This window comes from Dipteris shenzhenensis, chromosome 19 (genome assembly GCF_047967505.1).
Source record: "Dipteris shenzhenensis isolate YYH24624 ecotype China chromosome 19, Dip_SZ_1.0, whole genome shotgun sequence".
NCBI classification, from domain to species: Eukaryota; Viridiplantae; Streptophyta; class Polypodiopsida; order Gleicheniales; family Dipteridaceae; genus Dipteris; species Dipteris shenzhenensis.
Genome location: NC_141614.1, coordinates 12,273,995 through 12,288,172, shown reverse-complemented (window position 1 = coordinate 12,288,172; position 14,178 = coordinate 12,273,995). Strand labels below are relative to the sequence as shown.

General features: G+C 45.2%; 1 protein-coding gene across 3 annotated transcripts in view; it reads left to right on the top strand.

Annotated features, from left to right (window-relative positions):
* The window catches only part of LOC147890090 (spatacsin carboxy-terminus protein), a 157,259-nt gene that overhangs the window by 69,879 nt on the left and 73,202 nt on the right, over positions 1 to 14,178 (top strand). For all 3 annotated transcript variants that reach the window (XM_087390568.1, XM_087390570.1, XM_087390569.1), the window contains 3 exons: positions 5,099 to 5,284; positions 5,519 to 5,821; positions 6,530 to 7,204. In XM_087390568.1, the coding sequence (XP_087246694.1) occupies positions 5,099 to 5,284; positions 5,519 to 5,821; positions 6,530 to 7,204 (1,164 nt within the window). The remainder of the gene's footprint in view (positions 1 to 5,098; positions 5,285 to 5,518; positions 5,822 to 6,529; positions 7,205 to 14,178) is intronic.

Below are 14,178 nucleotides of genomic sequence, written 5' to 3'. Positions count from 1 at the left end.
CGGCTCCATGGGAGTGGCTATAGGCTTACAATCATGCATGTTGAACCTATCCAAGAGCTTTTGCACATACTTGGATTGAGACATAAGGATGCCACGCTTGTCCTGTATAAATTGGATCCCCAAATAAAAATTTAACATGTCCAAATCTGTCATGTCAAATTCAGCTTTCAACTCAGCCTTAAAATCTGCAATTATATCCTCATTTAACCCTGTGAGTAGCATGTCATCTACATAAAGAATGATGACCAAAATATCCCCCCCATCCTTCTTGATGTAGAGGGTGCTTTCCATGGGACTATTATGTATTCCCTTACTTGCTAGGAATGCATCTATCTTGGCATACCATGCACGTGGGGCTTGTTTCAGCCCATATAAAGCTTTGTTAAGCTTGCAAAGCTGTTTTTATGTCCAACTGATGGACATGCCAAACAAAATTTGCAGCCATTGCAATAATTGACTGTATGGTTGTCATCTGGGATGTAGGAGCAAAAGTCTCCTCATAATCTATGCCCTTTTTTGGTGCATAGCGTTTGGCAACCAGCCTTGCCTTGTACCTGTCAATAGACCCATTTGGCTTCCTTTTAACCTTGAAAACTGACTTGGTGCCAATGGCATGCTTACCTGGTGGCAAATCCACAACATCCCAAGTCTGAATTTTCTCAATGGACTGCAATTCATTGTGCATGGCATGCATCCAATGCACATTATCCTTTGCTTCTTCAAAAGAGTCGGGCTCCTCTTCATCAAGAAGAGTCCCTGCATAAGCTGTCTCAACTGAAAGAGCCCCCCCTGCGTGCCTTATTGCACTACGAGTCCTGCCAGGCAATGGGGCCTCAAGCCTACTCTCCCTGAGAGTTGTAGCAACCAATTCAGGACTGTTTTGGCTCTTGAATCTCTTGCCTGATAGCTTCATCCACACCCTGTGGAGGTACAAAATCAGCCAGTGGCTGAATCGGGGCATATGGATCGGGAGGAGGTTGCTGTAAATTCTGATTTTCAGCATGAACCTCAGCAGGGGAACCAAACGCTATTGGAAGCATCCCCTCAAAAACATCATCTGAAGAAGTTGGAATGTGCTGAATTTTCAGAGAATATAACATTTCTACTCACAAGAATCTTACGTAAAGTAGGATTGTAGAGACGATAGCCTTTGCTTTGTGAACTATATCCCACAAAAATCCATTTAAGTGCCTTATCTGACAACTTGTGTCGAAACTCCAGAGGCACGTTGGCATATGCAACACAACCAAAAACTCTGAAATGGTCCACTGAAGGCTTTCTCCCATGCCATGCCTCATAGGGAGTGATTGTCTTCAAAGCCTTTCTGGGAGCCTGATTCAAACTATACTTGGCACACATGAGGCCTTCAAGCCAAAACTTGTGAGGCAACTTCTTACTGGTAAGCATGCATCTATCCATCTCCGTAAGAGTGCGATTCTTCCGCTCAGCTTTGCCATTCTGTTGAGGTGTAAGCCTCACTGTAAGTTGATGCGTGATGCCTTTCTCCTTCAAGAATACCTCAACCTCTTGAGACATATACTCCCCCCCTCGATTTGTGCGAAGTGTCTGCACCTTGAGTCCTGTCTCATTCTCAACCATAGCCACAAAGTGTTTGAAATGCATAAACACTTCTGATTTTGCCTTGAGACCATAGACCCAAGTGCAGTTGGTAAGGTCATCTATGGACGTAACATCATAAAGATAACCCCTAAAAGCAGGTGTCCTCATGGGACCACAGACATCAGTGTGAATAAGCTGTAATTTGCTTGTAGCTTTCAGTGCACCATCCTTCTTGAAAGGAAATCTATGCATCTTGCCAAGGATGCAACCCTCACATGCATGAGGAGGAGGTGACTCTAAAGGAGGCAATGCATCAACCATATCATGCCTTTGAAGTGTCATTAAGCTGCCATAGCTCATGTGCCCATACTTGGCATGCCATAACTCCGCATTTTGCATCGCAGCAGTGGGAGTGCTTAGTGATAATGCAAGATCGGATCTTTTTTCATATAAATCAAGCTGAAAAAGACCCCGATACAAAGTGCTAGACAACATCAAAGCATAGTCATTCTCTTTTTCTTTGATTGCACACTTATCATCATCGAATACAACCTGAAATCCTTCTCTATTAAGAGAGGACACTGAAAGCAAATTCTTCTATATGCATGGCACATAGAGAACATCTGAAATTCTGAAACTGTGCCATCAGTGGATGTGAGAATAATGTCTCCCACTCCACACACTGAATAAGAAGAATTATTTGCACAAGTCACCTTGTTTTTTATTGGTGGAGGATGCAGAGATGCAAAAAGACTCTTCTTGGAGGTGATGTACTTTGAAGCACCATAGTCAAAATACCACGTATTCAAGGTTTCATTGACATTGAGAGAGTATGCATCCTTTGAAGGATCACGGCTGCAAGTCAAAAAAGCATAAGGGTCATCATCATTAGTGGCTGTAGTATCTGAACTACCCATTGAAAAATCTGAAGTGCAAGACAGAAAGACATAGTGCTCTTCCACAAACTTGGCTGCAGCATCTCCCCCATCATGAGAATGAGGAGCGGATGTAGCTTACACAGCCATACCTGAATCCCTTTTCTTCTCTTTAGCTATGCGCTTCTTGCATTCTCTAATATAATGACTTGGCTTTTTGCAATAGTGAGAAATGCCCTTCTTTTCCTACTTATCTGCATCACCCTCTGCCTTATAAGAGGGCTGTCCTGAATCAGCTTTATGCTGATGTGCGGGCTGATTGGCATGTTGCTCTTGCTGCCCTTTTCCCAGGGCTTGAACTTGGAAAGCATGACATGCTCGCCATCCCGGATTGCCATATTTCTTCGTGTCTGCTCCTCTTGCAACAGAAGTCCTACCATCTCGTGAAAGGAGAGAGGATTGGTGCCCCCCCTCAATGACAAATTCGGCGAGGTGTGGAAACCAAGATAGGACTCAGGAAGAGAATTCAGAGTGGTGGTAATCATCGCTGAATCCGTAATAACTTCATCAATATTCAACAGTTGCTCCCTCAAATCTTGAGGCTTTGTGAGGTGAGAATTCATGGAACCTCCCTCATCCATATGCGTATGAGAAAGCTCTTGCTTTAGAAAGGAAACTCTGGCATCATTTCTTGCTGCAAACATACTCTCCAGTATCTCCCAAGCTGCCTTTGATGTCTTGCATGACCGAATGTGAGGTATAATGAACCTCTTGACAGAGAGAAATCACTGATAGAGCTTGTGCACCTCTAGAATCCCATCTTTTCTGCTCTGCTGTGGGAGCTTTTGGAGCAGCAGCTCCAACTACTTGTGCTGCGTTTTGATCTCTACCCCTACCTCTAGCTGTAGGAGTGACAGGTGTGGCCATTGTATCTGGTGTTGCTTCATCTCCATTGACATAATCCCAAAGATGTCTGCCAACCAAGATATTGCGAACCATGAAACTCTACAAGGAGTAGTTGGTGCCATCCAACTTATCCTCCTGTGTGAGAACTCCGAACACCTCATTGGGGTTGTTCTGAGCCATTTTTGCTAGATAAACTCAAAAAACACAGCAAATTGACAAAGTAAAATCCCTTTCTGGGATGCATCTGCTGAATGCCCAAAAATCTGCAAATAGAATCTGCAAAAATTGGCAAAAGTCTGCAAATTGACTTATACTGAGTCCAGAACTGTTTCCAAACTTCCAAAATGCTATTTCAACTTAAAGCTCCAAATTTTGCGAATATCTACAAAAATTGCAAATGCCCGAAATTTTGTCTGCAAGATTGCAAGTAGAACAAAAAAGCCCCAAATTTTTGGTGCAGTTTCTTCAATCTGACTGCGATGCCTGCAACAAGACAATTTGCCCCAAATGTGCTCCCAGATTGCAATCCAAACAATGGGCATATGCAAGAATGCTTGCCAAAGATCACCCGCAAGAATGCCTGCAGAGAAAAAAACCTGCACGGAAAGCTTGTACGAAATCCGTGCAATGTACGAAAGAGCTGTGGCGTTGTTGTACAGAAATCTGTACACAATACAGCCAGGATCTGTACAGACGTACGGCGTCGGGCAGAAACAGTTGTACGACTGTACGGCGCTGGTATGGACTGAAGCATACGGACGGGAGCAGGCAGCAGCTTATCTGTCGTACAGATCTGGTATGGAATGGCCACGGGACGTTGTAGCACGGTACAATTGGCGGCGCCGCAGGCGTACGGCCTTGACAGTTGTACGGGACACGATGTACAGCCAAAATCCTGCAGTAGTACGGCGAGCTGTACGGTATAACAGTACGGAAGCTGTACAGTGGAGCATGAGCAGTACGGTTTGTACGGATGCTGAGCTCCAAAGAGAGCTGTACGGACAGAATGTGTCGCACGTGCGGGGTAAGAAGTAGGTCCGTGAGCGGAGAGCTAGGCGTGGAGTAGGAGGAGCTGGGAGCAGGTCCAAGAGCATGAACTACTGTGATACCAAATGTGAGAAAACAAGAGAGCAAGAGTGTGCAAAGAGAGAGTGAGCTGAACGTAGGTCACTCCCCAAATTGTACTGAATGAAGTGAAGTACAATGAAAGAGATGAGGGTTTTTTCTAAGTGACAAAACCCTATCTAATCACTAACCGTAGTTAGAGATTAGACCGTGGTTAGGGGGAAAAACCTCTAAGAGGGAAAAGTGCCCCTAACCCACTTATTACATTACATTGGCCACTGCCTAGAATATAATAATAATTCTAACATAATTGTCCCTCTTTGTTTGGACTTTGGAGTCCCTTTGAGCATATTGCACAAAATAAGGGAAGTGGCGGGAAGATTTTGTAATGCTATTTTCTGAACAAGATGAATCGCTCAAATTGTGTCTCGATTGGCCGCTTTTTGTGTGTGTAGCCATATGTGTTTGTGTTTTTACATTTTATAAAATGCAACATCTGGTCATTGGTTGGGAATTGTGTCACTTGGGTGAGGAATCCAAACTTGGGTGGATTGGGTTCTGACTGTTTTTTCGTGTTCCAATTTAAAACTTCTGTGGATTTTACTCAATTGTTACAGCAAAGACGAGTCTGATTTCAGCATGGCAATTAACAGATTTGCTCAGGACATAAAGCTCTTGGTTCTGTTTTTCAGGGGGAAACAGTAAAAGCCATGGCAGCACTTAGCAGACTTGGAGGGGATATTGAGACTGTGTTGCGTGAATTGGCTTTTGGAACAGTGTCTCGTTATCTAAGGTCTCATGTCATTCGAGAGCTGGCAAAGTTGAATTGCCTTGATTCCCAGGATTTGCAGATATTGGAGACAATTTCTGTCCTAGAGGTATTTACTCTTTTCGTTTAGAATTTTTGTAATTGATTTCTTTCTTTTCTTGTTCGGGTGGTTGGAAAAGGGTAAGGGGGTGGTGGGGGTGGGGATCAAATTAATAGAAGTGTCAAAGAATCCAGGTACTGCAAGCACTAGTAAATGAACTTTTTAAAGCAAGAAACCCTGGGGCCTGAGTTATATAAGCCTCGTATTGCTGATGATGTTATTGTTTATGTGTCCCTGATAAAGAGAGCTTATCCAAACAGTAGCTTTTGGGGGAGTTACGTGGCACAACGGAGATTGTTACCAGCTCCAACGGTCACCGATACACAAGGGGAATCGTCTGATGTGAATTTGCAGCTTGTTTGCTCCCTAAAGGCACCTCATGATTTGTCAATCGGGTGTGGTGAAGTTGATGGAATTGTTTTGGGATTCTGGGGAGGTGCAGAGGATCAGGAGACTATTCATACTGCCTCGGAAGGAATGCCTGGAGGATACTGGGCAGGTGCAGCAGTCTGGCTTCATGCATGGGACAAGCAAACACTGGATCGAGTATGTATGTCTTTGTTGTAAAAATGGATGCATGACTGAATTGTGCATGCCTTGTGGAGATTGTCAGCATCATGTGACAAAAGGAAAGAAATTCTCTCTATAGCAACCAGGTTGAACCAAAAAATTGAAAATGGATAGTCTACAAAATCCCATTTCTGTCACGTTTTAATTTAGTATTCCCTGGAGCTTGTAGAGAAAAAGTTCAAAATGTTTAGAAAATGAATTATGTCAAACAAGAAGTGCGCCAAAATGTGAGACTATCATGAAAGGGAGAATCGCCATATTGTCTTTGGATTCAAATGACTATTTGTTTGGTGACCTTGTGCTTTTTATGCATCAACCTCATAGACGATTGCCATTAAGGCTTCTCGGACGACTTTAATGGAACTACCCTCTGGATTCCTGTCTTTCAAACTTTTATTTTGTCATCTCCTCACCAGGAAGCCTTTTAGTTTGCCACCTTTCCTTATACCCGGTCATTTTTGGCCGCCGAGGGACATGGATCACTTTGAATCAGATTGGTGGAAGAAGTCAACTGCATTTCTTGTATATGTTTCTTTGAAGGATTGTGAGGTTTGGTGACCCTAGTCAGGATTGTCAGCTATCATTCCTCTATCCATATAAAAATATATGTGACTGTACTTAGTATGAAGTCCTCTGTAGTCCAATGCAATAGTCTTATTTTCAGATTTTTCTGTTTATTTGCAGGTACTTGTGGATCAGGGGTACCAAATGGAAGATAAGAATTCGTGGGAAGCATGTTTACAGATACAGATTGGTTGCCATAATTGGAACGAAGTATCATCTTTGTTGGACTCGATTCCAGATACGGTGCTGCAAGAAGGAGAACTGCGTGTTCGTTTGGATTGCTCAGATAACCTGGATTTGTATACAGCAGCGTTACAAAATTTGGATGCTGAGGCGAATCTTGATGAAAGAGGATCCAGACATGGATGGGCTGGGTTAGATGTTGATGCTGTAGAGATGATTATACCCAGAGTCAAAATTCTTTCTGTAGCTTTGGGAAATGTTTGCACAGGCTGGATTTTCTCAATGATGGAAGAAAAGCTGGCCAAAAGCCATATTTTTTTGCGCAGTTACTGGCAGGGCACTCGGGAATTAATATCACTGCTGGCAAGAGCTGGGCTGTTGTCTGATAAGGGTCGCAGTGTTCAGAGCAGGTCCTTTGAGAGCGTGGTCCATTCTTCTTTATCTGGTTCTCAAAACAATATTAAGCTTCACAAAGATTCTGTACAGGCAATTCATGAACTCGTCCTGCGCCATTGTGTGCGGCATTCCCTTCCCAACTTCATGGTGCTTTACTTGGATCATCACTCCTTAGCACTCGACAATATGTCTGCGGTAGTTATGCAGGCTGTTGTGGTAAGGCCTGCTCATTAGTTTTCCAAAATCTTGTGAACAGTATGAAATAGGATCTTGATGCAGAAGACATCATGTCAGATTTTGAGGAAATTAAAAAAGTTGTGACGAATGCCTTGAAGCATGATGTTCTCTAATATTTTCTACATTCAAGTAATTGGCTGTGGTTATTGTGAACAGATCTAGTGCAGAAAGACTTAATGTGTTTAGTCTTATTATGCAACCTTAGTGAAACCTTGTTTGGGGGGGGGATTTTGGGGGTCTTTTTTTGGTCTGGGGGCTTATCATAAAATCGCTTTTGGTCCTGTGGTCTCAGTTAAGCCCCTCTTTGATTACTTTTTTACTTCTATAGAGGTCAAGAGATGTAGCGACACTACTAGTGATACAGACAGCTTGTTTATGTAAGAGATAGGGGGCTCTGGAGTCCAATCAGCAATGAGTCTGCTTTCTGAAAAGTTGCAAAGTATTTCTTTGTCTTGGATTTGTGTGTTTCGTTTTCTAAATGCTCAGGAGTCACCAGTTTCTATGGGCATATATAGCTAGACTATTGAATTATAGTATTTGATTTCACACATTAAAAAATGGCAGTCATTTTCTGCATTCCTCTTTGTTGGATACAAAATCTGTCCTTGAACTCTGGATTTAGTCGTTAAATTTCCTTTTCGAGAGCTTTACAAGCATTTGTGAAGAGCATTGTAAGCCATCAGTCCCACATCACGTAGTTATGGCTGTTTGGGGCATCCACTACAGCTTGATGTAGCATTCCAGGTTATCAAATACCTCCAAGTAAGGGATTACCATGGTTGGCCCTATCTTCACCATGACTTTAGCAGCTGAGGGCGATCAGAGGTGTTGGTACGCACGCACATGCAGATGGTTTGAGAGTTTGGGGCTCCATATGGACAGGTTGCCTCCCTTTCAGTATAGCATTGAAGCCCCTTTGTTTCGCTCACCTACCACGGGGTCAATCACGTTATCCAGTCTACACACATTTAGGACTTGGTTGGTCCCCAATGAACTTTCGTGAAGCTCAGCTTGTACAAGGAGCACTGCTTGCAGGTTTCACAAGAGGGCTTCATTCACCCCTTTTCCCCATTCTTTGAGGTACCGATCAGGCAGTTTTGTGTCTTATCGCACCAACTACGCATTGAGAGTTGGTGGGCTGAGAGCATACCTAGAGAGGGCTGCATTTGTACCCTATGTGATCGATAGGATATCGAGTCGGAGGAGCACTTTACTTTCCGAGGTCCGAAGATCCAAGGTCATTATCATGGTCTCTTCAGGGATGGGTTCGGAGCCTTCTCTAGTTTCATGTCTTGGATATGCTTGGTGACATTTATTTATGAGGCAGTTCGCCCTGAAGGTGTTGAGTATGGAAAAACTAGATAAAGGCTGAAAGAAGAAAAACCAGCCTATTCCATAGAAACTCAGCTCACTGCCTAGGGAATCTCTGGTACAGGGGCTAACAGCCAGGTGGGGGAACTATACAACCAACGAATCCCTCGTGGAGTGAATATGTATAAAACTCTTGTAGGCCAAGCCTTGCAGAAACGTGCACGCCTCGCGATAGTTGCCCTAGAGCCCGGGGTCCCACGCTCCCAGGTGGAGCGTAGGGTGTAGATTTTGCCAGATGGCGACCAAGGTAGCCGAGGGTGGAACCGGATGCTCACCCATCACTAGACTACAACGAGCAACTCAAATGTTCCACGCTGTGATACTGGCTACTACCTCTCACATGCTATCCTCTGGTGGAGAATGAGGATCCGGGCTATCAGGGGGGACCGTAATCATCATCCTCAAGGGGACCCCAGTTCGAGAAAACTGATCCAACCACCTTCTGTCCATCCACACACAGAGCCCCTCCCACCAAGACTTAGGGATGGCTAGGTCGATCTCCGCTTCCCTGCCCCTCGCATATGTGCTATGGCTCCAAGCCTCACCTTTGCCTCCATGGGTAGTCTGCTCTATCTGCTAAAAAAGCACTCCTCGGGCCACTATCCCATTGTGCCCATCCAATGTGAGTCCGCTACCCGAGCATACGTCCATCCTGATCCGTGATCTCTGGTGCCAAATGAGGGGTTGACGCTCGAACTCCTCCTTGCAACGGGGCTGAGCACGGATGAGGCCCCCTGCTAATCTTTGCTAGACCCTATGGAGACTTCTCCTCATGGGGGAACCCTTCCGCGTAAGGGGGGCCTCTATAAAGATCCAACTGTCTGAATGGTGCCACCGCTAGGGAGAGTTTAGCTGAGCTCCAGTATTGAAGCTTGTGCCGAACACTCTCAAGGACCGGGGCGATCCGATGCTTTGTTGTAATATCAATACCCACTTGGCATCTGAGGTATCTTGTTGTCTGGCCCTGCGGAATCTAGCGGAAGCCAAAGGCACTTTCCCACTCTCGAATCTCCTGTGTCTAGCCTCAAAGCCTGTGAAGAAACCAATGGATTTTGTCCAACTGATCCATGCACCCGAGGCCTTGCAGTAGATCGCCAGGGCTCCCCTGACTCTCTCCAAGCTTGATGTGGTGTCCTCTACGTACAAGGCTGTGTCATCTGCAAACTCTGAGTCTAGCAACTTCTTCTCTTGTCTGATTGGGAGTTTCAACCCTGTGAGGCCCGACACCTGCGATCTTAAGCAGTAGCCCAATGTCTCCGCCACAAAAAGGAAAAGAAAGGGAGCTAAGGGACAGCCCTAACAGACCGAGCGAGAGAGAGGAAAGGCCTAGCCCGTGTGTCAACTGATAAGCATCTGACTAGAGCTCCCCGCATAAAGTGCAAAGACTCCCCTAATCCATCTGTTTGAGAAACCCAACCTTTGCATAGCGCCCTCCAGGAAAGACCACTCCACCTTGAAGAAGCACATGATAATGTGCATTGGATGAATGCCATGCACGATGAATTGCAGTCCATTCAGAAAAATCAGACATGGGAAGTTGTGGATTTGCCATCAGGTAAACATGCCATAGGTACACGGTGGGTTTCAAAGTCAAAAGAAAACCAGATGGGTCCATTGATCGGTACAAGGCAAGGCTGGTTGCAAAAGGATATGCTCAGAAAAAGGGCATAGACTATGAGGAGACTTTCGCTCCTACATCCAGAATGACAACCATCTGGTTAGTTATAGCCATGGCTGCAAATTTTGAATGGAATGTTCATTAGTTGGACATTAAAATAGCTTTCCTTAATGGAGACTTGTTGGAAGAGGTTTATGTCAAACAACCTCCGGGCTTTCAAATTTCAGAAAATGCACTTCAGGTATGCAAGCTGAATAAAGCTTTGTATGGGATGAAACAAGCCCCACGTGCATGGTATGCCAAAATTCATGCCTTTCTGACCAGCAAGGGGCTGCACAATAGTCCAACTGAGAGCACCCTCTACATCAAGAAGGATGGGCGGGATATTTTAGTCATCATTCTTTATGTAGATGACTTACTGCTCACAGGGTCAAATGAGGATAATATTGCAGATTTTAAAGCTGAATTGCAGACCACTTTTGACATGTCAGATTTGGGGCTGCCACGCTTTTATTTGGGGATCTAGTTCACTCAAGAGAAAAGTGGCATCGTTATGTCTCAATCCAAGTATGTGCAGAAACTCTTGGACAGATTCAACATGCAGGATTGTAAGCCCATAGCTACTCCCATGGAGCCGGGGCTGAAGCTTACAATGCATGATGCAGGTGAATCAATTGATGTCACACTCTATAGTCAGGCTGTTGGATGCCTCATTTATCTCTGCAATACACGACGTGACATTCACTTTGCAGTTTCTCAGGTGAGCAGGTATATGCACAGCCCAAAGACTATGCATTGGCAGGCTGTAAAACACATCTTCGGTTACTTGCAAGGTACAAAGTCTTTTGGCTTGATGTTTCCCAGGGGGGGTGACTTGCAGATGCAAAGCTTGTATTTCTTGGTTGAGGAAAAAACAGTCTACAGTGGCTACCTCCTCATGTGAAGCTGAGTACAAGGTAGCTTTCACAGCGACAGTTGAATGTGTTTGGCTGCGTCGTTTATTTGTTGATCTTCATCTTTCATTGGAGGGTCCTTCTCCAATTCTCACTGATAGTCAGAGTGCTATTGCATCCTGTGTTTCATGCTCGCACGAAGCACATTGAGGTTCACTATCACTACGTCAGAGAGAAGTTGCATGCAGGAGAGATCAGTATGATCTATGTGTCAACGCATGACAATGTTGCAGACATTTTCACCAAAGCACTTTCACGTGAAAAGTTTGGGGCATTTCGCAGTGCCCTGAACTTATCTCCTTTTGTGATTGATCATTTCCTTGTACATGACAATTGCACTGTAGGGGGTGTTAGAATTATTGTTATAATTTAGCAGTGACCAATGTAATGTAATAAATAGGTTAGGGACACTTTTCCCTCATTTTAGAGGTTTTTCTCCCTAACCACAGTTAGTTCACTAATTACCGTTAGTGAAGGATAAGGTTTTGTCACTTAGACAACCAATCCCACTCTTCAGTTGTAACACACTCTTCTATTGCAACTATCGATTTCAGCTCTCACTCTCCAACTCTCTTGCTCTCTTGCTCACACACTCTGCTCTCTCTCCCTTAGTACTCACAGGCCTGTTGACTTTGCTTGTCCTGCGCGCGCCCCGGGGGGGGGGGGGAGGAGTCGGTCCCTAACCACGAGGGTGGTTTCGAGCTAAATAGCCCATCTGTATGCAACGAAGACACTGTCTTGGTAAATGGGATATCTCCACTCTCTGACGAAGTGTCACCCCCTCGAGGATCTCGAGGAGGATCAACTCTGGGAGGGACTCTGGGCTCTCAACCACCAATCTGATCTTGGGGACCCTGTCGTCTGCTACCATTGAAGCTGCCGAATCTGGCAGGACTTCAACACCGTGCCAAGCGCTCTACCAATGGAGGGAAGGATGACTTTGTACTCCTTTGGAAGCCTCGGGAAGCGGAGCGTCACTGGGAATCGGGGAACATGGTGTGTCGTGTCCATGTCCTCTACTGTGAAGCCATGGTACCAAGGGAAAAGGTACACCAGATCATAGTGCGTTTCTGGGTACCTAAAGTTTCGGCGCCGTTTCCAAAACCAGAAACGGCGTTTCGGGCAGGTCTTTTTTTTGGGGGTTGGGACAATTCCTCTGGAGCTTAGCTAGGGAGACGTATATATAGAGCAGCAATGTAAGCGCTTGTAGACAACAATGCTCAGCTATAGAAGCAAATGTAGCAACAGACACACGCGCCTCAACCGCCGAGTAAGAACCCCATTGGCGGGTAGGGCAGTTTTTGGTCTCCTTCTGCAGCCTCTCCTCTTGCTCTCTTGTCATCCTACAACTCCCCTCTCAGCCCGCTGCCCCTCCTCCTTGCTCTCCTCTCCAACATCTCCTCCTTGCTCTCCTCTCCAACCTCTCCTTCTTGCTCGCCTCTCCTCTCCTCAGCCCTTGCCCTCTCCTCTCCTCCTTGTTGTCCTCTCAGGCCTTGTCGTATGACATATGTATCAATAATAATAATTATATATATAAAATATATTTTATTAACCTTAAAAACCAAAACTCCGTTTCTCCAGATGCGGGCCAAGGAGGATGGGGCTCTGCTCCACAAGTGTCAAGGCGGTAGCAGGAGAGCTCAGCTAGATGAGGAAGACGCCTCTTCCGTGGATGGTGACCTCCTGAATGTGGTCTCCATCAAGTGTCAAGCTCACCTGGATCCACGCTCTCACCTGTCTCCTTGTGGGAGTGAGGCCCACTATTCTGCCCACAACTGCCTTGTCCTAAAGTGACTGGATTGCATGCTGCACCTGTTGCTTGTCGGTTGGAGAAAGGAGAACCTTGATGGTTGTGGGATTTCGAAGGTGTTGCCATTTGGGCCCTTCTGGGCAGACAAGTGTCACCACCAAGCTTACTTTATCTGGTGTGCGTACTGTTGTCTAGGTGTGAAGAGTCCTCGCCCCACTCAGTTGCCTCATCACGTGATTGCTTGGTTCATAGTGGCAAAAGAATTCTGCATCCTTAGTCCACTGGCCTTAGTTTCCATTGTTATCTCCCTAAGCACCTACAATATAGGATCCAAATAACCAGCATTATTCTGCTCGTGGCCTTGCACAAATGAGGTGCTCTCTGTAGTCCCTATTTGCTACTGCCAAGGACATCATTTTGGCACATGCCATCATCTTCGACTCCTTCATTGGAGCCATTACCCAGTCTGGTTGACTCCATTAATGCTTCATCCTCTGGAATGGGGTCCAGGTCCCTCAACTCATGCTTCTTACTAGGCCTCCTTGCAGGCATGATGGGCAGCCAACTCCCTCTCTGACCATGCATTCTAAAATGGTATCAGAACAGTTAACACCCTGAGTAGTCTTATCGCCATTTCTATCTTAAATGGGCCGAGGTAACTTGATGTTGCTGCTAATATGATATGACGTTGCAGATATGTGTCTCTTGCTTAAACCTGTACTTACCCTGCTTCTCCATGCCTGGAGCTCGTGCTTTGGTTCTTGGCCGACCACAATTAGTGTTTGTTGTCGTCTATCATTGAGGATGTCCGTTTTTATTGAAGTTATAGTACTACAGCCTTCAACACCTTTGTTCTCGTTGGCTGAAGGAAGTTTTTTGCCATTGATTATATGTGAGGATATCTTCCTCATTGCTGTTCCAAAAAGGCGCCACATGCTGGTATCTTCTGTTTGTCAGAAGTCTTGGGAGAGAGAGGAGAAACAGGCTGCTATGGAGCCAAAGCTGCAGCTAGATTGAGTAGTGAATTGTGATCCACAAGGGGTATGCGTCACCTTCCAGATTCAACTACCTCCAGCAGCCATGGAAGAATAAAACCCTTCCTTCCTAGAGGAGCCACACACAAGAAGTGCAGCGCCTAGAACCTTCTTTTTAAATATACAGGTTCATCTTTTTCAAACAAAATGCTGTAGCAGATAAGTCTTGTTCCAAAAAGAAGGAACATTTAAATTTTCCAACATCTTCATCCTTGCTGATTTTGAAG